Source organism: Opisthocomus hoazin, chromosome 5 (genome assembly GCF_030867145.1).
Source record: "Opisthocomus hoazin isolate bOpiHoa1 chromosome 5, bOpiHoa1.hap1, whole genome shotgun sequence".
Taxonomy (NCBI): Eukaryota; Metazoa; Chordata; class Aves; order Opisthocomiformes; family Opisthocomidae; genus Opisthocomus; species Opisthocomus hoazin.
In genome coordinates, this window is record NC_134418.1 from 81,176,392 (window position 1) to 81,198,615 (window position 22,224).

Genomic DNA, 22,224 nt, shown 5'->3' on the forward strand with positions numbered 1-22,224 from the left:
TCACACTACAAAATGTAATTTTCTCCACTGCATAAATTAAACATAGCTTGTCAGGAAATTTTAAACCCTTTTCACTCTACAATGCATTAAATTATTTTCTAATGAAGTTAAATTTCAATTTTTCTTCTTTGCTGAAGACTCTTCAGCAATGTGGAACATTTAAAACTAGTCTTCACTCTCATGACACCTACAATGCTTTTGCGTCTAACTACTTTATTTACCCAAAACACTTTTCATAAATACATCTGCAGACTTCACAACCTCTGAATTACACTCACTGCTTGCTGACATGTACCTCAATTATTTTTACTGGTTTTGTGGATACTTATCTGTAAAGCTGTACTGACAAGGCTTAGGATTTTGCATTGTTACCTACCACAGACAGAATCTACCTGGTAATCTTCACACACAGCATAAAATAGCAACTGAGGGATAAGATGAATCATACCGTGTTGTTCAGTCGATCATCAAGGCTCTCATTGCTCCAGCTAGGCAAGTCCTGATCATTCATGCCTTCTTCAAAGGGACCACCTCCTGTTGCCATGACAAGCAATCAATAAAAAGAATCTGAAAGAAATAGCTGAAAGACATGTGCTGTATTAAAATCAGTTCATGCAGAATATTCTAAAGATTCATAATCTGATATTATAACTACATATTCATTACAAAATGCAAACATAAGGCTATTTCAGAAAACTAAACCCCTCGTTTCCTAAACGCTGTTACTAAAAATGCAACAGTGAGAGGAACACAGAAACTGACATTAAAAATTAAACAAGTAGTAGTTGTGGGTTTGGGTATTTTTATCCCTTCTCTTAGAAAGTAAACTTTTTTTTTGAGGCTCTCAATATTCCTCACTTTAAAACACGCTTTACAGTGCTTGGAAAGATTGCTTTGTGATTCATAAAGCCTGCACTTGCAGGTCCAAGCTGATGTCTACTTGATACAGTAAGTGAATTTGGAGACCTGGTATGTCAAACTTTTGAATTTATTTCAATATTAAAATGTTGACAACAGAGCACTGAAGGGGATACTTAATACAATACATGGAAAACAGGCATCAATAAAAGAATTTTTACTTTCTTAACTACAGGTTAAGTTACTTAAGCAGCGAATGCTGTGCCACTTACATTATAGTTTCTAGCAAAAGGAAACAAAATAATTTGGGTTTCCTAGAGCTTTGCTGCTCTCTAATAGTGTCATTCTGTGCAGTTTAAAGCAACCTATATATTAAAAGTTTTCACTTCCACTTCTAATTTTCACATTTATAACAAAATTGTTAAAGCTGAAAGATCAGCAACAAAGTATTCCCTTATAGCAGTAAAATTAAGATCAGCCTGTTCAAAAAGGTGAAGAACACGCAAGTGTAAATACTCGCTGGCTGCAATGAAAACTGTGTAGCCTAAGTGCTGCTGGCACAGTGCCACTGCACAAAGCTACAAACTTTGCCTTTATAACAGCTATGAAGTTCCGTTACAGATGTAGAAGAAAAACAGTCTTACAGAGAATTTTTTCCAGCTAGTTTAAACAGGAATGCTGGGACATAATCCTAGCTTTATCTTTAACTGAAAAAAAAAAATAAAAGGACCATTTATTTCTAAACAATTTCCACTATTTCTATTTCTAAACAATATCTACTATTAATTTTCACACCAAAATTTCACAGTGCATGTGAAGAAATCACCTAAGACTTAAGATTAAGAAGTATCAAAGAAGGTTTCTTTTTTTTCACAACCAGTTCCAGAAAAAAAAAAAAAAATAATCCTGAGCTAAGTTTAAAAGCTGTACTAGTACACCTATCTTGCTTTGGTATAGTATTCAACCAAAATCACACAGTACAGCCCTCTCAGTAGGTGCACTTGCACAAAGCAGTATTTTTATGCAAATACAGCCTATTACTATACCATTATGGAAATGGGATCTATCATTACACCATAACCACATCTCCACTTGGCAGCGTACCAACCCAAGTCACACTAACAGTTAGGAGTAGTTCAGCTTCTGCATCTCGCAATCAGAATCACAACACAGGTGTAATTAAGCACCTGCTGCTTTGGGTACTGGCAGATCTGTGTCCTACTGTCCTTGCACATTTGCTCATACTCCCTTCTTCATCCCAACAGAAGTGTCCAATAGGCCATGCAATCAGACGGTATCATCTACAAACTAGCTAGCCAACAAACAAATCCAACATTTTTAAAAAAAGACAGACAAGTTCTCACCCGGGTAAGCTCCCTGATCTGGCTAACCTTATGACTATAGAAGAACGATCTGTAGGTTCAAGAAAGGCAAATAAAAGCCGGGTCATCAGCAGGAGTGAAACTCAGGCAGATCAAGTGTAAAACCACACCTCCTGTGCAACTTTCACCCAGGTGAACCATCAAATTTATTTAGACAATAAGAACACAACAGCCTGTCACATTTTATTTTCATGTAGAAGCATAAGCATCCTATAAAAGCTCACAGGGAAGCTCTCCTGCTAACTCGAAGTAAATTTGACAAGCATTCAAAACAAATGCATAGTTATCAGTTCAGCTTATTTTAGACAACACCTGCTTTGTAAGAACCTTCTTCAGTTACAGACACACTGTTCAGCTTTGTAGATGTGCAAGACCCAACATTTCAATTCTGACCTATACCACTAAGCATAATGAGTTCATCCCAACAAGATTAGAGGCCATCTGGGTTTATAGCCCAATTCGGTAAGCTGTTGCCTCCTCGTCATGTTATATAATTCTACTGAAACCATAGCAAAAGAAGTTTTTCCCTACCTTCCACTGTAAAAACAAGACATGGCAGTATTCATCTTGGGGAAATATAAATACCTATTCGCATTTACTTCATTTAAAACTTTCATAAAAGGTATCTTCAATTATCTTTGCTCTAGGAGTCTCTGATAACCTCTGGAGTAATTCACTGCCACAGATGCAATATTCTCAGTAATATTCTCAAACAAGGACAGTAGGCACACACCAATGCACCGTATTAGAAACAGCTCAGAAATGACAATATCCTGATTACTGCCAGCAAGCAGATTTCGTGTTCTAACAGAAGTGTGCAAGTCTCTAAACATTTGTATTACAGCCTTTGATATTTCCAAATGAGTTATATTGAAGTGCACTTAAGATTACACAGCTATGCTGAGATTTTATCCCTTCATCTCACTTAAAAAAACACAGTTTCAGCCAGCTTTTTCCTTAGAGATGAAACTCTCCCCTATCAAGCTGTGTTTTTCACCTCCCCACACACACTTCGCTCATCTCTATTTTTTCTTACTTTTCATTTTACCACTTCCTTCCACAAGAAATCCTCTTAGAAAAGCTTCGGTGCCCTCCCATTTTGCTATTTCTGCATCCGGCAACCCATTACCAACCTCAGCTTCTCGCTCGTCACAGAATCTGTACGAAAGCTCTGCCTGAGCATGTGCACGCCGCCTTACAACATTTACTAGGTAACCCGAGAAGAAGACTTTCACGTATATTTTCTAGAAAAATAGTAACTTGGGACAACACGTAAGATTATAGTCAAATCATATCTGGTCCAAATTGCCCAGAAGTATCAGCGGAGGGACGGCCATCCCGCACCCTCCACCCCCGCCCCGCCGGGCCGCTGCCTCAGGCCGGGGGCTGTGAGGGGGCGCGCGCCGCTCCACGGCGCCAAAACGCGGGGCACCGGCGGGGGGGGGCGGACTCCGCTCGAAGCGCCTCAGGCAAAAGCGCGGCCGCTGCCGCCGCCCCGCCGGCGTCTCGTCGCAGAGCGGGTAACGCACCCTCCCCCGGGGCTTCCCTGGGCCTGCCGGCCCCGGCCGCCCCCCGCGCAGCGAGCCGAGTCCCCTCTCCCCCGCCTCTCCCCCACCGCCCCACCGTGCTCCGCTGCCGGCGGGAGCGGGGAGCAGCCCGCCGCGCGAAGGGGGGAGAGGGCGTCTCACCCCGCGGCGGAGGGCAGGTCACCCGGGCCTGGTTTCTCCTCCACCGCCGTTCGCTACCCGTGGGGCCCCGGCTGCCCGGCCCAGCGTTTCACCTTCCGGCAGCGGAGGGGAGCAACGGCCCCGCTTCGCTCGACGCGGCGGCACAGCGCTGGCGAGCGGGACTCACTGCCCTCCCTCAACCGCCCAAACCGCCATCTTGGCCGCCGCTCCGCGAGGGGTGCGGGAGGCGGGCCCCCGCGGACGGATACAGACCGTAACTTAGTAACCTCCGCCCGGCGATGCCCTTCCGCGCTGCGGCAGGGGGCGCGGAACTACGAGTCCCAGCGTGCACCGCGCGGGGAGCGGGTTCGCGCCCCTCGGCCCTCCGCGGTGCCTCCTGGGAGCGGTAGTTTTCCAGTCAGCGCAGCGCCCGGCCCCGGGGCGGGATCGTTTCTCTCCTGGTGAGGCCGCACCTGTAGTAATGCGTTCAGTTTTGGGCCCCTCTCTACAAGAAAGACGTTGAAGTGTTAGAGCGTGTCCAGAGAAGGGCAGCGAGGCTGGTGAGGGGTCTGGAGAACAAGTCTGATGAGGAGCGGCTGAGGGAGCTGGGGCTGTTCAGTCTGGAGAAGAGGAGGCTGAGGGGGGTACCTTATCACTCTCTACAGTTACCTGAAAGGAGGGTGTAGTGAGGTGGGTGTTGGTCTCTTCTACCAGGCAACTAGCGATAGGACTAGAGGAAATGGCCTCAAGTTGCATCAGGGGAGGTTTAGATTGGATATAAGGAAACATTTGTTCACTGAAAGACTGGTCAGGCATTGGAATAGGCTGCCCAGGGCAGTGGTGGAGTCCCCATCCCTGGAGGTGTTCAGACAACACGTAGATGTGGCACTTGAGGACATCGCTTAGCAGGCATGGTGGTGATGGGTTGACGGTTGGAATTGATGATCTTAGAGGTCTTTTCCAACCTTAATTATTCTATGAAAATAAAATACAAGAATGGTGGTGAACTCTATAAATGACTTTACGTGACTGGAAGACTAGTAAAATCATGTCAAAACCTTGAGAGTGGGCAAGGATCAGATCCCCTCCTCATTTGGGGCAATGTGGCCTTGCAGAGTCTCTCTGTCTGCATCCATTCTCCTGTAAGAAGTCACAGCTGACAATGCAGCAGTGGAAAGGTGGAAATCATAGTCTGCTCTACTTTTTTTCCTGCTTCTTCTGCAGTGCCGTTATTTGTGTTTTGCTACTTGCTTTAGGGCTTAGAGTTTACAGATCTGTGTTCTTTAAGCTTCCCTCTAGAAAAAAATAAAATAGAAAAAAGTAGAAGGATTTGATGTTTAAAAAAATAGTTGTGAGTAGTGGTTGTGCTGTACTTTACTGTTATGCTCTGATCACCCGGTTGTTCCAGGCAGACAAACTTGTATTTAGCAGAAGTTCTTGTTGTTAGCTCTCAGGGAGCTGGTTTGTGTAATATACTCAGGATTTTCGATTTCTGTTTCGTAAAGCTGATATCATTTATATTCCGCTCGTTTGAAGGGACTGTCCCTTGTCAGAATGGGAAAAACAAGTTACCATTTTCAGCGTTTCCATTACACTGAGTTTCTAAAGCAGAAGCATTAAATATTCACATCAGTCCCACAATTCATTCTGGGTGAGAAACATCCTACTGGTACTATGTGCAAATGCCATCTCTGCCATATTAGTACTTATACCAATGTATTTTGCTCCACCAAAAAATAAATGACAGATGAATCCTTTTCAATGATACATTAATCTATCTGTAATTTAGAAAATGAACTGAATTGTTACCTTGGTCACTAACATTTGGATATATTTTTATAAGGTGAACCAACAGTTAAGAATCAGGTTGTGATTTAAGGGTAGTTACTAACTCATGAAAAAGTACCTGAGCAGCAGCCAGTGTTCCAAATAAGGAGCACCTAGTGGTTACAGACTTGTTCAAGCAAGGAGATTGCTGACAGGTGGAAGACATTGAATCATCTCCAATCAGAAGAACAAACATTTGGTATTTTTAACCAGGGATATGCTGGAGCAACTGGACTGTGAGAAGGACAGTGAATTGGGATGTTTTATGTATGTTGCAAACTTGGCAGAAGAACTGAGAATTCATGTATCCTTAGCTGAACTACCCTCATTATAATACGAAAAATCACACCCCCTGAGCTGGAGACCCCGGCCCAGGCAAAGACCCTCAGCTACTGAGCATGCATTTGAGAGTACTAAATCTTTAAACTGAGACGAGAAGGGAATTAATCAATCGGAGTTAGGGGGGTATGGCTAATAGGCAGTACTAACATTTTTTAAACATTTTTTACTGTATAAATATGCAAGGTAATTGTAAGCGTGGGTGCTTGATTTGTGGAAATCTCCCACCTCGCACCCTGCGCGGAATAAAAACAATGTCCCCCCCTTTAAACATAGTTCGTGTGTTTCAGGAGTTGTTTTTGATTTCAGGTAACAAAATGACTGGAAAATCTATGAAATAAAAATGTTTCAAATAAAATATCATTGCTTTCTCCAGCAGATGCCCCCGTATCAAAGGAATAGTTCTGGACAATATGTAGTGCATGAAAGAGATGAGTATAAGACTGCCTGGTATAGCAGCGTTTTTCTCCCATTTCAACCGTCAGCTACATGGCTGTGTGTCCGTAACTTAAATCGCCTTAAAAAAATGTGCAATAACCTGATGGAAGCTCTCTATGTAATGAATATGTATTATTCACCTGAATTGCAATTCTGCAGCTAATGAAGAAGTTCATTTATCAGCTTTTTTTTTTTAATTATACTTTTAACTAATGTCATTTTATCCTGGCTTCAGGTACCATGTCTGGTTGGTCAGCACAATATTGGCAGTGTTGCTGTTGGCATGACACTCCGTATTGCCATAGCGGCGTTCCTCCCACTGCCCGGCAGGTGGAGGCAGAATTTAAGAGAAAATAGTGCCTTAATACAAGGACTGTCATAATTTTTGTTGCTGTGGTTTATTCTTAAAACAGAGCTCCCGCATTCCTATCATTTCTTGAAGGGGAAAAAAAATACGTAAACATATAATGCAGTTAAGGAAAAACAATAAATTAAATAGATTTTAGTATGTTTTAGTAATAATGTCTTTACTGTAGCTCCCTATGTGTTATAACTGCATATTTTCCTTCCCGCAGGATGTCATATATTTGTAGTATGTCTCTCATAGGTGCTTACAGCATCATTACTCTGACTCCTGCCTAACATTTGCAGGATGATTTTTCCCTTCTTTTTATTTTCTGTCCCTCTTCTGGAATTGGCTGCAAACTTTTTTGGTTTGTTTTGTTTTTTTAAAAGTGCTCCAAAGAAATAAAACAGCACCAGCTTCTCAGAGCCGTATTTTCATTGGGGATGGGGACTGAAAAAAGATACAATAAGCATTAAGGTGTCATGGATTGCACTGCAAGGAGCATTATTTCCAGTAGGTGGTTCTCCACCACTGTTATAAAATAATATCTCAGATTTTGGAATGACTGTGAGCCAAAACTAATATGGCTTAAAGAATGTCTTGTTAATAAAAAAAAAAATCTTTTGGGGGAAGTCCTGTATCAACGCTAATGAGCCTCTAGATTGACAGTAACTAATTCCTCCTACAAAGATCTCTGTTGTAAGTGCTTCCATCAGCAGACATGCTAATGAATGCACCCTCACAGAAACTGAATGGATTATCTTTGAGATAGCCCAATTTAATTAGGATTGAAAGCTATGTGAGAGACATGCGATGATTTTTTCCTTGCGCATCTGCTGGCTGTATCTTGTGAATTTTACTTTATTATTCTAGAGGGAAAAGCAAACAACATACAGGCATGTAAGGACGAGAGGCAAGAAGTAGTGAAGGATTAAAGTTTTATTGAGACAAAGGAGATGCGAGGAGCAGTTGGGGAGTGGGATTTTTAAAGGTCCTGAAACAAAGGCAGTAATTAATAGGGTGTTCAGTTCAAATAGTAATTGTCCACTTGTTTGCTGATTTTGTGACATAGAGGTTTTTGCTGCAAAAATGAAACTGGCCAAAAATTATTAGCCTACCATAATATGGCTACACAGTAACTATCAAGCTACTATACTAAAGGTAGTTTTTCTTTCTTTGGCTGACATTAAATTGGAAAGATCTTTTAAGGCTTTAACAAAGAGTTTGAGTTGATTTATACAGGAATATAAAGTGTCCATTTATCCCTATGGGGTCTGATAACAAATTCAGCAGGTGTAGGGCAGAGGTACAGGCCCCTAAGCCAAGCGTTAGGCGGCTCAAGGATTAGCCAATTCACTAGCAAGGAAGAAGAAAGCAGTTTTTAATGATCCATGCAAGCATAATAACCATCAGAAACAATAAAGGAAAGATGAGTAACTGAGAGAGAGGTATTAGTTAACCTGGTCAGACCCCGGAAAAGCGCCCGAATCTCAGCTGAAGCATGGACAGGATCCCTGTTGTAAACCTTCCCCACATCTGTAGGGGTGGAGAAAGTAATTGTCTTGATACTGCTGTTATCTCACCAGTCTGTAATATTTGCTGTTATACACACTCAGGGTATTACATTCTAATAAAATATCAGTGACTGGTATCAAACCTAGTGCTAAAAAGTAATGGGATGGAGCCACAAGGCATAGCCAGTGTTGTTTTATTAAGCATGCTTATTTCACACAGCCAAAACACATCAGGAGCACCACTGTTGCCCTGCCTAGAAGCCCTAGGACCACGTCTTTTTCAGTCCCCTGTGAAGTCAGGCTCTGTTAAAGCCGATTTTGAAAACCATTTTAAAAGAGGTCTCTGTAGCACAGAAGTTAGCAAGGTCGTAAGATCCAGTTTCACGACTAAATACAGTGCTTAATCTGGATGTCCCTCTTTGTTGTTTGATTCAACTTATATTTGATGCACTGTACTTTTAGTTATGTAGTCTCATCTATTTCATTTCTTTCTATTTCCAGTCCAGTAACAACATCTTCAGTTCACTCCTTGGCTAACAAAAGCAATCCAAGAAGAAACAAAAAATTTTGTTGTTCTGAAATGACAGATTTGACTTAAACAGGCATATCACAGAATCACAGAATGGTAGGGGTTGGAAGAGACCTCTGTGGGTCATCTAGTCCAACCCCCCTGCTGAAGCAGGGTCACCCAGAGCAGGCTGCACAGGACCTTGTCCAGGCCGGTCTTGAATATCTCCAGAGAGGGAGACTCCACAACCTCCCTGGGCAGCCTGTGCCAGGGCTCCGTCACCCTCAGAGGGAAGAAGTTCTTCCTCATGTTCAGGTGGAACTTCCTCTGCTTCAGTTTGTATCTGCAGAAGCCTCAGAAAAGTGAGTAGGAACAACCTTTAATTCATAATATCTTGGATGAAAGATACTGTACAACTGTTTGAAAGTTCATTCTAAGAGGAAAAGGTTGTAGATACTTTCTACTGTTTTCTCTTGTAGTTGGAAACAAAAATGTATCTGATAGCAGTCATTCCTGCATACTCGTAACTAAGTGCTTTCTCTACACTGTATGGCTTCGGTTATGTTGAAAATATTTCAGCATTAAAATAGTTGGTTTTGTGGTTCCTTTTTCTTTTTTTTTAATTTTTCTGCTGATAAGAGAGGCACTAGAGATTTGGTGCAAAGTGGTTTCAGTTACACTATTGATTAGGGTTGGTACAGATGGATAACAATACTAAATTGATAAATATCAAGGAAGAGAGATTAGTTGGTGCCCCCTTACAAAGAGGTTACACACTTTTTGCAAAGTAGAATATAGTAGAAGGATGTATTTGGAGAGAAGAAAAGGAGAACAGGGGCCAGCAGGAAGCTGTCTGGCTAAAGGAGGCAGTCAGGAGAAGGCAGGGTATGTAACCTGCTCTTGTGAGTAAGGCAGAAGGTTATGGACTGTGTTCCCTTCTTGGCTTTTGCACTAAGATCTTCAGCAAGTCAGTTGTCTGCCGTATACATTTCCTCAAAACATAGCTTAATTCATGTTTGTTATGATCTTAGGGTTAATGAATAGAAGACAAACACCAGCAATAATTTCTTAAAAAATTACTCTGGGCCTTCACCAAATCCACCATTTTTCTATATTCTGCAAAGGACGTGTGCAGATCTGGATGTCTGTTAGATCTGTAATTTCTGTGATGTGTTCCATCTATGCTAGTAATACTGTCTTTGCTACCATTTATTGAAAAAGATGTGAGGGACTGCCTTATTTGGAGTGTGACAAAATAATGTCTAAATATGTTGAATTTGCTGGTCTTATCATCCATGATAATGACAGTGTGTTGCTGATTTCTGTATCGTATATCTGAAATGTCAGATTATGAAATTACTTAAATGACTAAATTATGCACCTGTTTCTTGGAATACTACATAAAAATGAGGTGAATTGTTTAAAAACTGGATTTTATTGTTGTGTGTTATAGCCATACACCAGAAAATAAGGCGCATTCATTCTGTCATTTCAGAATAAGCGGGAAGTTCTTTTCTGCTTATCTCTTGGCCTTATCAGGGAATGACATTTATTGCCCTAACATTTCAAATTCATCATGCGATTATGCAGGTCTTAGAGATGTTATGCATATACTTCAGGTTGCAGTCATAGGCCCTGGTTGCTCTGTGCAATGTATTTATAGAGCAGGAGAAATCTTCAGAAGTTTATAAATGGACTTCTGTATTTTTGATGTAATTTGTTTCTACCACTGCTGTCATTAGAATTGTGGCAAGCATTTAGAAGACAGCATGTTAAAAGAATCAACAGCTTTAAAATATTCTGAAGTTTGTAATTTATCCAAAAGTAAGCAAAGTATCAGCTTGCAGCACTCAAACTCATCCGACAATGAAAAAGTAAAATATTACTAATAAATTGTAGATGGCTAACTGTCACGCACAGGCAGGTGCACAATATTCCTTAAAGGAACAGGCAAGTGAAACAATAATGGCCACTGTCTGCTTCGCAGACTGAAGCCTGCGGTGGATCATGTACACTCAGGGAGCATGCCTGAAGCCTGAAGAGTACTGTAGTGACAGTGGATGCTGCCTTGTGGAACTCTATGCATGTCAGTGGAATGAAAGAAGCGGCAAACTGAAATACAGGAAGAAGGCAACAATGTCCTAGAGAGAGACAAAAAAATCAGTAACCCTCAGAAAAAGGTAGTACTGAGTAAGTGGACAACTGGAATAGTGAAAAATGATGCTGCTTCCTTTGATTTCTGTTGTGTTTGGTAGCACAGGACTTCTTCATATGCTTCCCTGTGAATAACCAGAATTGCGTCAAGTAGGTCCATCATCAACATCTCCTGAATTTTAGGGATTTGTGCTGCCAAGAGCATGTCACTTTCATTTGAGCTTGTTTTGTAGCTGTTTTAATACTTTGGTGCAAGCTTCTTGTATGTAAATGAGACAGTCCACGAAAGAGAGTTGCTGTCATTTGACTAAGTAGGACTCATGTTAAACTGGTATAAATCATCCCAAAGGAATCCTGAAATGCCAGATTGCTTTAGTAAGAAGGAACCTTGAGAATCTGTCAATGCAGAAGTACAACATACTCTGTTTCTTCATACGTCTCCAAATAAACGTAAAATATTAACAGCTAGTAACTATATTTAACTTTCAAAAGCTTAGTGGAGATAATTTTTCATAGCAGTCCAAACTGTTGACGGAATCCAGTGTAGCTTTTTGATCATTTTATTCTCTTGAATATGTGGGCCACCTCTTATGTATGTATAGTTAAAGTGAACTGTTGAGCAATCTAAAGTTAACTCCACTCAAGCAGATAGTGTTGTACTCGTTTTCATCAGCAGTCTGCCCTGGAATGATGGAAACCATTTAACGTGTCAGTCAGCTATGCAAACACCCACAGCATTAAGTGTGTGAACCTCTTACGCAATGCTTTTATTTGTGGAATACACTTAAAATGGGAAGATAACAACAGTATTCTGGTAACTGGCACATTGTCAGTTACGATAACTACTTAACCAGATTTTCTTGTAAACATACTATACAATTCTTAAGTCAGTCTATAAAAAAATATACACTTACTTTTGGAAAAGAAGCTACCTTTAAAAACAAGGGCATACAGAGATTTTTAGTCATAAAGCTGAGTTTGGCTTATCTTTGATTTCAGCTCTGTTCTGTTTTCATATTATTATGGAAGTAACACATTGCTACTACTTTATCTGTTAAAAAATAAAACCCCCCAAAGTTACATTTACTCAGACATCGTAATTTTGATGGAGTTAGTCAGGTTGGGTTTTGGGGGGCTTTTTTTTGGTTGTGTTTTTTTTTCCCTCAAAGAAAAAAGCCTAGTGTCAAAGTTACAAAACCAAGCAGTATATTCCATTTAAAAGTATTTTCAACATATTATTGTTACTGTTTAGCATATGTGAAAGACCATTTAATTGTCATCTGATTGGACATACGACCCTGAATGCACATTTTCAAATACGTGACTTCAGCCAATCCTAGAATGGAGTCCATCATGTTTTCTGTTTTCTCCTGAGCGTTACGTGAACTAAAACAATGCAGAGAGGAGCCTAAACAAATGAATTTGTAATAGATGGAATGAAAGTACATTTTGACAAACATCACGTTACCATGTTGTGGTTGTACAATCTTTGACCCTTCTGTATTTCTACGTGACAGCTGAAGGTGTTTTAAACCTTTCCTGGATAAAAATCATACACATGAGAAAAAGTAAAGCTTTATATTTTAAAAATGGTGCTTAACACCTACGTTACAGCTTATCAGGGAAAAAACAGTGGTTCCTTGTGCTATGCAAGCTTCTTGTGTGCTTGCAACTTCTTTTGAGTCTGAATGATAAAAGGATGATACTATGAATGCATTGTCTTGGGTTTTCTGATTTTAGAATCATCGAATGGTTTGTGTTGGAAGGGACCTTAAAGATCATCTAGTCCAGCCCCCCTGGCACAGGCAGGGACACCTTCCACCAGCCCAGGGTGCTCAAAGCCCCGACCAGCCTGGCCCTGAACACTGCCAGGGAGAGGACAGTGACAGCTTCTCTGGGCAGCCTGTATCGGTGCCTCACCGTCCTCAGAGTAAGGAGCATATTCCCAAAATCTAATCTAAATCTACCCTCTTTCAGTTTAAAACCATTATCCCTCGTCCTATCACTATGTTCCTTGATGAAGAGTTGCTCCCCATCTTTCCTGTAGGCCCCCATTAAGTACTGAAAGGCTGCAATAAGGCCTCCCAGCAGCCTTCTCTTCTCCAGGCTGAACAGCCCGAATTCTTTCAGCCTTTCCTCACAGAAGAGCTGTTCCAGACCTCTGACCATTTCTGTGGCCTCCTCTGGACCTGCTCCAACAGGTCCAGGTCTGTCCTGTGCTGAGGGCTCCAGGGCTGGACGCCGGACTCCCAGGGGGGTCTCACCAGAGCAGAGCAGAGGGGCAGAATCCCCTCCCTCGCCCTGCTGGCGACGCTGCTGGGGATGCAGCCCAGGGCACGGTTGGCTTTCTGGGCTGCGAGTGCACACTGCCGGCTCATGTCCAACTTTTCATCCACTGAGTCCTTCTTGGCAGGGCTGCTCTCAATGCACTCATCGCCCAGCCTGTGTCCATGTTTGGGATTGCCCAAAGCTGTTAAACTTCTGTCGGATAAAATACCTGGAGAGGTACGCAGCTTAAAGTTCTAACACAGTGGGAACAAAGACCACTGATTTCTCGTGCTAGCTACCTCTTTTAAACATCCACAAAAGATACAAGATGGATTTAATACAACTGACTTTTTACCTTGTTTATAGGAAGTAATAAAAATGTTGATTTAGTGTAGAAGTGAGGAACAGCATTTTATTCTGTATACATGCTTTTGTGAAGAAAAAAAAAATGATAAAAGAGTAATTAATGATCTTTGACATATTTTGCTTCACTTCTGTGCAAAGTCTCCCAGGAGCAGCAAATCTGAGTAAGATTTGTGTGAACAACCAGGTCTTCATTGGCCGCATTAAGGTCTGTGAGATTTTCCTGTTTTCAGTATTGGATGTATCCAACAGGTCTGTGAAAGACCTTTCTTGTGTCCGTTTGTGCTTATATGACTTCCATTTGTATACTCTTCGAGTGTCTTCAATTTAATATGTTTATTCTTGCAAAATCATTTGTATGATGAGTAGCTGATAGACTTCTTGAATAACACAGATCTCTGACTTGACGCTGTATGTAATTATTAACTGAACCGCAGCAATACATTTTAGCCATCTAGTCTTTGTTTAAAGACTTCAGGTGATTGAGAATCTACCTTCAATAAATTGTTTAAATGGTTAACAAAACTGAGTTTAAAATGCCATGCCTTTTTCAGCTTTCTAAGTTCAGAGCCCACCCACTGAGTAATGATCAGTTGAGAGCTGAGTCACACCATGAACAGGTATCTCCCTCCTTGCAAAAGTCATTAGCCGTAGTAAGATTCCCAGTAAAAATTACTTGCTGAATGATTTTGAGTTTTTAAATGATTCTTAGTGTAAGCTACTCGTGAGAAATTTATTGAAATTATTACATATTTGAAATTCAGAGTGTGAAGTTAATTATTTGATATAATGTAATGTAATTAGTAAAGCAAAATACTGCCAGGTAAACATATTCCAAATAATACACCAGAAATTATTTAGAGGAAGTGTGCAACAAGTATTAGTCTTCAAAAGGAAGTTGATGGTGCGAATATTTGTACTGTGGAATGTAAAACTCCTTGTATTGCTTTTGTTCAATATTTCCTTAAGAGTTCACTTCTTCCAGAAGCATTCCTTTCAGCACACTTATTTATTGAACTTTTTGGGAAGAGCCAACATAGAACAAACACTCACAACAAACTGCATTTTAAAACATTCTTTGATGTATTCATCTGTCTCCAAAAAGCTTATATACAAAGTGATTTTGTCTAACCAAGTCACTGAGATCATGTGCTTCTGAGTGCCTTCCAATTCAGCTAAAAAATACTGACTTACATCAAAAAACGTTCTTTGTCCTTTTTTTCTCATTCCCTTTGGCTTTGTCTATACCACATTTGTTACTCTGGGGTTTTTTTTAGCATATTTCTTTTTATTTTATCACCTCTAACAAGGAACTTCCAGTCTGAGTGCTTATGTTTTATTTCCAAATCAGTCGAGTCAGTTATGCTCTCTATATACCTCTGAAGCCTAAGCAATTTAGGCTCTGATTCAGGATAGCACTGGAGTATATTTGTAGCTGAATACGATGCTGAGAGCGATTGCCTGGATCACAGCAGTGAAAGGGAATGGATGAGCCTTCGTTATTTTTGGTCTATTTTTATTTCAGAAGTGTTGTGTTAGGCACAGAATTACCATCTTCTCCTTCTTATGTTGCAATTTAGTCTTGATAACTGCAACTTCTCAGTAACATTCCTGCCCGGTGACTCATAGCAGATGTAAGCCTCATCTCCACAGAATTTAATAGCAAAAACAATCGCAGCCTGGGAAGGGCTCTGGAATTCTTTGCATCAGCTTAAGAAGATTTAAGAACTTTGAGTTCTGTCCAGAGGGTAAAGGTAAACATTTTAGGTACCTCTGAGGGAAGAAGGAAGAATTTGGGGTAATTGTTATAGTTATGGTTTAAAAGTAAAATGTATTTGAAGGCCATGTAACTGGTGCAATGTTGCTAATGATGTATCAATGTTTTAGCAGGATGTAGCTATTTTTCTATGACATTTAGTTAGTTAATAAACCTCATATCCAAATCTGTAATTTCTAAATTTATAATAATGTATGGCTGTATGAAGAAGGTTGCTTTTCAAGCCTAGAAGTAGGTCAAATAATGAGTTATTGTCCATTTTTCAGATGAGGAAAATAGGGCAATTTTTGTAACACTACCTAATTAAATAAAAGCAAAATTTGTGCATAAGTTTAATCATTAAAACCAGTTTGATTTTTAAGAAAGCAAACAAAAATCTTTCAAGTCATTATCTGTCCTTTTTGCAGATTCTCTCTCATTATTATTGTGTTTATTAGCCATGCAATTCTTATGGACACTGTACAAACAGGAATAGGTATCTGAATTCCATCTAGTTGGCTGTCTTCAGAATTTAAGAACAGGAAAGCAGGCTAGGAGTTCAAAATTTTCTTAGCACAGAGTTTCTTTAATGTCATCAAATCTATTTAGTAGCTTGTTATTGAAAGACTTGGAAAAACATCAGATTTAGGGGAAATTTGAACATAGGGTTGATTGTCTAAGTAGCCTGTAAAGAAAGCCCAGGCACAGAGAAGGAAAATGGTACCTTTCTAGAATTTTTATACTATAGCTTTGGAGAAATCTTTCTGCACAGCTGTGCAAGTGTGCATTCCAGGTGTAATCTTTGAATAGTAAATGAGCAGTCTCATATGGATAAAATTTTAGGTTTTCACAAGAGTTGCCCTTAAACTTCAATTTTATTAAAATAGAAAGTGATTTCTTTTTTTCAGCTGTTAAGGGCTTGTGTTTTCAACTTCAAAATATTATACTGAGTTTTTCTCACTCTGTCATGATGTGTGATAATTAATCTGCATGTCTACTGTCTGAAATTAAGATTTTCTTGGAAAAGGATCTCCCCTGCACAAATTTGTTTTTTGTTCTTTCTGTTAAACCAACACAGGTGTTATAACAAAAGCCTTGGAAGTCTCTCAGCACATATTAACTCTCTGGATTCACTAGCATCAACAACACAATAATATTTGCGAAGTTATGCAATTGTTTTCATCTGTGACATGGATTAAGATTTGTAATTTTTTTGCAGTTTTTTGGAGTAAATGTTTTTATTATATTGTGTGTGAATGTTTATCAGCGGTTGTATTCTCTCGCTACATTTTTAATTGTTTTATCCTCCACATATATTTCTGGATAATGCATTTTAAATAGCTATCTAACAACCTGAGTAAATTTAAAGAAGTGGAGAAATTGGTTTAAGAAACTGACTTTCAAAGCAGTCTTCCTAGAGCAAGGTTTTAAGCTTCCCTTGAACAGAACTTTAGCTTTACATATTACCAACGAGCATGGATATACGCTTTCAGAGAACTGTTACTAGCACAATCTTTTCTGAAACTTTTTGTAGAAATGTGGAAAACTAAGTGAACAGTTACCCACATTAATTCAGAGACTGAACCTGTTGATTCAGTTAGTGTATACAGAGCGCTCTGGACATATGTGGGGCTTCATCCTATTTACCACTTTTCTTACCACTCAGTGAATCTCATGTGACTGCAGCTGTGGGATCAGGTAAACCACAGGAGTTTATACCTGCTGAGAAACTGGCTCAAAGGTATGAGGTACTGCCCCTTCCAGGACCAGCACTGCTCACTGTCCTCTGCCTTGTCTGGGTCTCCCTGCTGGGCGGTGGCAGAAGTAGAGAACCAGCGCTGGGTCAGCCATTTCCTTTCAGAGCTTTCGTGTCGCTTCCCAGTCTTCTTGACCTTTCTCCTTTTATGGGAGGACGGCAGCGCAAAGATTTTGGTCCCCTCAACCCTTGTTCCTATTTCAGGTCCACCCTGTGTTTTCTCTCTTGTGTTCTCTGTGTTTCAGTGTCTTCCCTGTTTCTGACTGACAGGTCTGCCAAACGGAGCTCTTGGTTGCTCCCTCTTTATACACCTCTTAATTCTCTTATGATCATTGTGAGCTCATATTGTGAGTGACTACAGGATCAATAATCCATCTTGGGTTTACTGTCCAGCTTCTTTCTTACAAATTAAACTCCAGGATTAAAATCTCTTGAGCAACACATTTAAATCATCACACTTAGAACTGTATTTGTGAAACTACTCCTATACTTCGGAGTGTCTTTTGAGCATATCTTTGTTCGGTCTTAAATCTGATACAGCCAAAGATGTCTTCCAAGTGCAGCCTTAATGAAGTTCCTTGCAACAGGAACATGCTTTAGAAAGGAGCACCCTTTAAACAGAAAGGTGACTTCATCTGAAGGTGTCAAAGGAAACCAGCTGCACACTCTCTTTTTTCCTTTTGTGCAGCTTGCTCATAGTAATTCACACATGATGTAAGGGATGCGATCTGCCTTGATTGTGCCTGATAGTCTGCTATTTTTTTTACTAACATAAATTTCTCTGAACAGTATGCAAGATTTACTTGATAGTCTTTCTAAAAAAAAATTCAAGTATACTGTAGTTGTAAAGCTGTGCAACCCTTTTAAGATTGATTGTGGTATTGAGGCATTCACAGTCAGTGAAATCATGATATAGCAGTTTGAATATTAAGACTAATGTGAGGGAGAACAGTGTGCTTTTATAATGAAAATGACAGAGAGTGAAGTATGAATCTTCCAGTGAAAAAAATATAGTCCGTTCTCTCCTGGAAAAGATATTTAACATATGGATGAGGTCGGGACGGCAATTATCAGAGAAATCATTTGCGAGTTGTCCAGATAGCTGATGTACTCTCTGGTCGCTCCTCTCACAGACAGTGTCATTACAACAGCTGCTTTCAAACTGTTAGTGGCTGCAACAGCCATAATTATTACTCTCATAAGGTGAAAATGCGTGTCTTGTCATGGCAGAAACCTCTGAAATCTAAATTAATAACAAAATTCAATGCCAGGCAGTTCTTGCAGATTCTGCACCACCCCCACCCCCTTTTAAAGCCTGAAATTCATAGGATTCACCACTTCAAACAGCAACAGAACTTAGTGCATTGAATTGTGGTAAAGTTTCTAATTCAAATGATACAACATCTGTTTGCTTGGCATGAAGAATAACTTAGAACTTAGAAATTTTATGGCATGGAAATAACTTAGCCTAAGGTTTTCAGTTCATGCTTTCTACTCTAGAAACATTTTATACGTTATTTTTAATGGATTCTTTTGGAATACTTAGAGATAGAAATCAGCTTACTATAGTGCTTTGAAGCTTAATGGTAGGTGTTGTGTACGTGCAAAACGCTTAAAAAAAACTTCTGAGTTGTCTGCAACATTTGTCAATGGGTATAGAGTACCCTCAACACCTTGTGTCTGCACTGGTCCAGTGCAAGGCGTGGTATAACAAGCTTTACACAGATATACTTGGGCCTCACAACCCTATGCTTTTGAATACGATGCTTTCAAACCATCAAAACTCAGCACTATAAGTAAAAAAATATTTGCTTACTTAAGTAGGATAACTGTAATTTAAAAAACATCATAAGTATTTTATAGGTAGGTGGTGAAAACCTGAAATTTGGCTGGACTGTAATTTGTACTCTTGCATGAGGTTTTCAGAGATTGGTGAGAATAAAGTTGGACTTATCCAATTTTACAAGAACTTACAAACGTACTTCACATAAGCACCTTGCTTTTCTTTGTACAGTAAAAAAGCACAGTCTGCCAAGGTTCCACTGGTGTTTTATATTAATTCCTGTAGAAACGTGAGAGGAAATTTCCATAAAGTTGGTGTTTCAATAAGCACATACTGACATTGAAACATTACTCTCTGTTACAGGTCTTATGCTTTGTCTAACCACAAATGTTTTAACATGTAGTTAGCTGATTTAGTTTAATAAGTAGAAAAAGCAAAGTGGACATGTATTTTGGTTCATACAGGCATTAGCATATGCTAAATGAAAATATTTTCACTTAAAAAAACCAAAAACATTCCTCAGTTGATAGCCCACAGCAGTTTAACTAATCAATTGATAATTGGCTCATGTATGATCTATCTAAATATTTTAGTAATTGGAGGCCTTGGTTTCTCATCTGTGAGCTGAAAAACACACGTCTACCTTACAGAAAATTGTGAAGTTGTATCAGCTAATGTTTGTGAGGCAGTGAGATACAGTGATGATTGTTTTGGCACATAAAATAATTTTCACATGAAATAATGGGATTTAAAATGCCTTGGGTCATAGAGTACAAAATATGCGTAGCTATCAGTTGAAAGTTGTTATCCTTGCCACCATTAGAATTCAAGCCAATAACGGTTATGCATTTTTCCCCAAAATTACTCTGTAACAGTAAAATTACTTCCGTCCTCTCCTGGCACACTGAAGTTGCACAAATCTTCTTTATTTCAAGGACAACTAGTCCAATTCAGATTTTAATTACTTGAATATAACAAAGACCTTTCTCCCAACTTTAAAGGGCCGACAAGGAATATCGCACTGCTTTTCAGAGCATTTTAAAATGCTGTTCTGCTTTTGTCTTGTTTCACAATAAAATGTGTGGGTTTGAATCTTGAATAGCTTTCCTGAAACATATGGACAGCTCTGATACAAAGTGGCCTAAAAGGATAAATTCTGGTTTTACTTGGTTTTGGAGCTGTACTTCGTCACACTATTTTAGACCTTTGTAATGAAGCCTAAATAGACATAATATTTACAATATGCAAGAAAATAATTATAGGTTAAATGGATTATTTAAAATAAAATTTGTCAGGTGTAAGTACTTACTTTTAATGTTTAAGTTAACTAGTATTTCATTTGTTCCTCTACTTCACAGCTTCCAAAGAATGAAGATTTTGATAATGATTGCTTTTGTCCTTGCAGCTCGCTTGATGGATGCCATTGGCAGCTCAGTAAGTTCTAGTAATTAAGTTTGCCTATAGAGTTTCTTCTAAATATTTAATACCTTGTCTTCCCTAGTGCTTACAGTGTATCTCAGCTACATGGGATGGCAGAGCCTTTGGTGGAAAAGATTGGAATTCAGAACAAGAGTGAAAGACTGGGGAAATAACCTCAAATGATGTTCAGTGGGGACAAGCTTCTAATAAGGAAAGAGGAAATAAATACATAAATATGCAATGGGAGGTAAATGACTGAGCAGCATCACTGAAGAAAGTAATCCATTCAGTTTGTTACTGGATCTGACATGAAATAGGAGGTGATAGATTATCTTTGCTAAAAAAGGTATCATATGATGCATTAACAGGCACACTGTACAGAAGGCACACAGGCCTGTTATATTACCATTCAGGGGTAATGCTAACTCAGAAGAACACCTTTAGTTTTGAGCAGCATACTTACTTACAGGAAGGCAAAACCCAGGAACTCCTAAAGCGGTGGCCGCAGCAGTAGTATTTCTGGTCACTGACGCTCAGGATGAAGAGTGTTTCTACCCTATTCTACCTTGTCCACTTGTCATACAACTTTTTCCCAAGTAAGATCCACAGCTGCATATTCTTACTTGTTCGCATGTTACTGTGATTATATTTCACACTCAGAAACAACGATCAAAGCTTCTTCACTTCAAGCTCCCAAACCCTTCTGCTATGTATTCTGCCTCTCCAACAAGACCCCTTAATACACACACACACTTACTCCACTGCTTAAAATACTTCTAACCTCACCAGTCCTGTACTGCCTGTCTTGGCTGTCCTTCCTAGTTTGATATTCAGGGCCTAACTAGCAGGGACCTGGGAGACTGAATTGTTGATTCATAATTGCCTAGGTGGAAGTGGTTGCTGAATTTACAACTAGGTGAGCATCATTGTTTGTGTCTTACGCTATCTTACGGAAGCCTTTTGTTCAGATAAGTAGCTCTAATGGGGCAGAATACGAAGCACCTGCCACTGTAATCACTTCTGCTCAGTGGAGAAAAATGTTACAGATTTTTACAGAAGCCTACTGAGAAAAAGGCATTCTAATGAAATGCATTTGCTTTCTTTTGATTTTTCATTTGGAATATTATGGGCTTTAGCTGATCCTGTGACAAAAAACTGAGAACATTCTGAAATTTATCTCTAAGTATTCACATTTTAATCTCATTAAAACACTGATCTCAATAGAGATATTTTGGAGTTCATTTAAATTCTAAAAATACAGGAAATAACACCTCAAGTAAAAATTTTGTGTTTATAGTTTTCATAAAGTATCCTGAGTCTAATTTATAGCATCAATTTTAATGAAAGGTTACTAGCTGCCAAATAATTCACACAATAGTGAAATAAAGATTGCGAATGCACATTAATTGCAGCAGCTGGTTAAATATGGGACCACATGTCCAAGAGCAGAGCTGTCGGCAGTTGTTAGATAATTGCTTCTCAATGTGTAGTGCAAACTGTTGCTTCACTGAAGCAGACAGAACAGGTTATGTTCAGTCTGGTTTCAGTCAGTGGGCACTACTGTCCACTGGAGACATAACAATCATCTTCACATTTTTTTGAGTATTTCGACATTGTAATAGTTTAATTTTGATCAATATCTAGCAAAAGGAAAATCAATATGTTATAGTTGCTGATTCTTATAACCCTCAGTTACATTTTGCTTCTGTGTTACTCTAGGTGTGCACTGGTTTAACTCCAATGATTTTAAGAGTTATCCTGTGAAAAAGTGTAGTAGTACATTAAAAGAACAATCTGGTAATCTACAGACCTAAAAACCATATTGATCCACCCTGAAGTTACCCAG

At 39.5% G+C, this 22,224-nt stretch overlaps 2 protein-coding genes across 19 annotated transcripts in view; one reads left to right on the forward strand and one right to left on the reverse strand.

Moving 5' to 3' along the window:
- Positions 1–4,198, reverse strand: part of PCM1 (pericentriolar material 1) — a 42,526-nt gene extending 38,328 nt beyond the window's left edge. For 13 of the 15 annotated variants that reach the window (XM_075421903.1, XM_075421901.1, XM_075421902.1 and 10 more), the window contains exons 1-2: positions 3,929–4,158; positions 449–580 (exon numbers count right to left, since the gene is read on the reverse strand). In XM_075421903.1, the coding sequence (XP_075278018.1) occupies positions 449–544 (96 nt within the window). In that variant the 5' untranslated portion in view covers positions 545–580; positions 3,929–4,158. Of the gene's footprint in view, positions 1–448; positions 581–3,928; positions 4,159–4,180 lie in introns of those variants that run through there. The other 2 variants (XM_075421890.1, XM_075421888.1) reach the window with 2 other exon arrangements.
- The window catches only part of FGL1 (fibrinogen like 1), a 40,692-nt gene continuing 22,185 nt past the window's right edge, over positions 3,718–22,224 (forward strand). For 2 of the 4 annotated variants that reach the window (XM_075421907.1, XM_075421904.1), the window contains exons 1-2: positions 15,334–15,418; positions 20,318–20,393. In XM_075421907.1, coding sequence (XP_075278022.1) covers positions 20,328–20,393 — 66 coding nt within the window. In that variant the 5' untranslated portion in view covers positions 15,334–15,418; positions 20,318–20,327. Of the gene's footprint in view, positions 3,761–10,893; positions 11,060–15,333; positions 15,419–20,317; positions 20,394–22,224 lie in introns of those variants that run through there. The other 2 variants (XM_075421906.1, XM_075421905.1) reach the window with 2 other exon arrangements.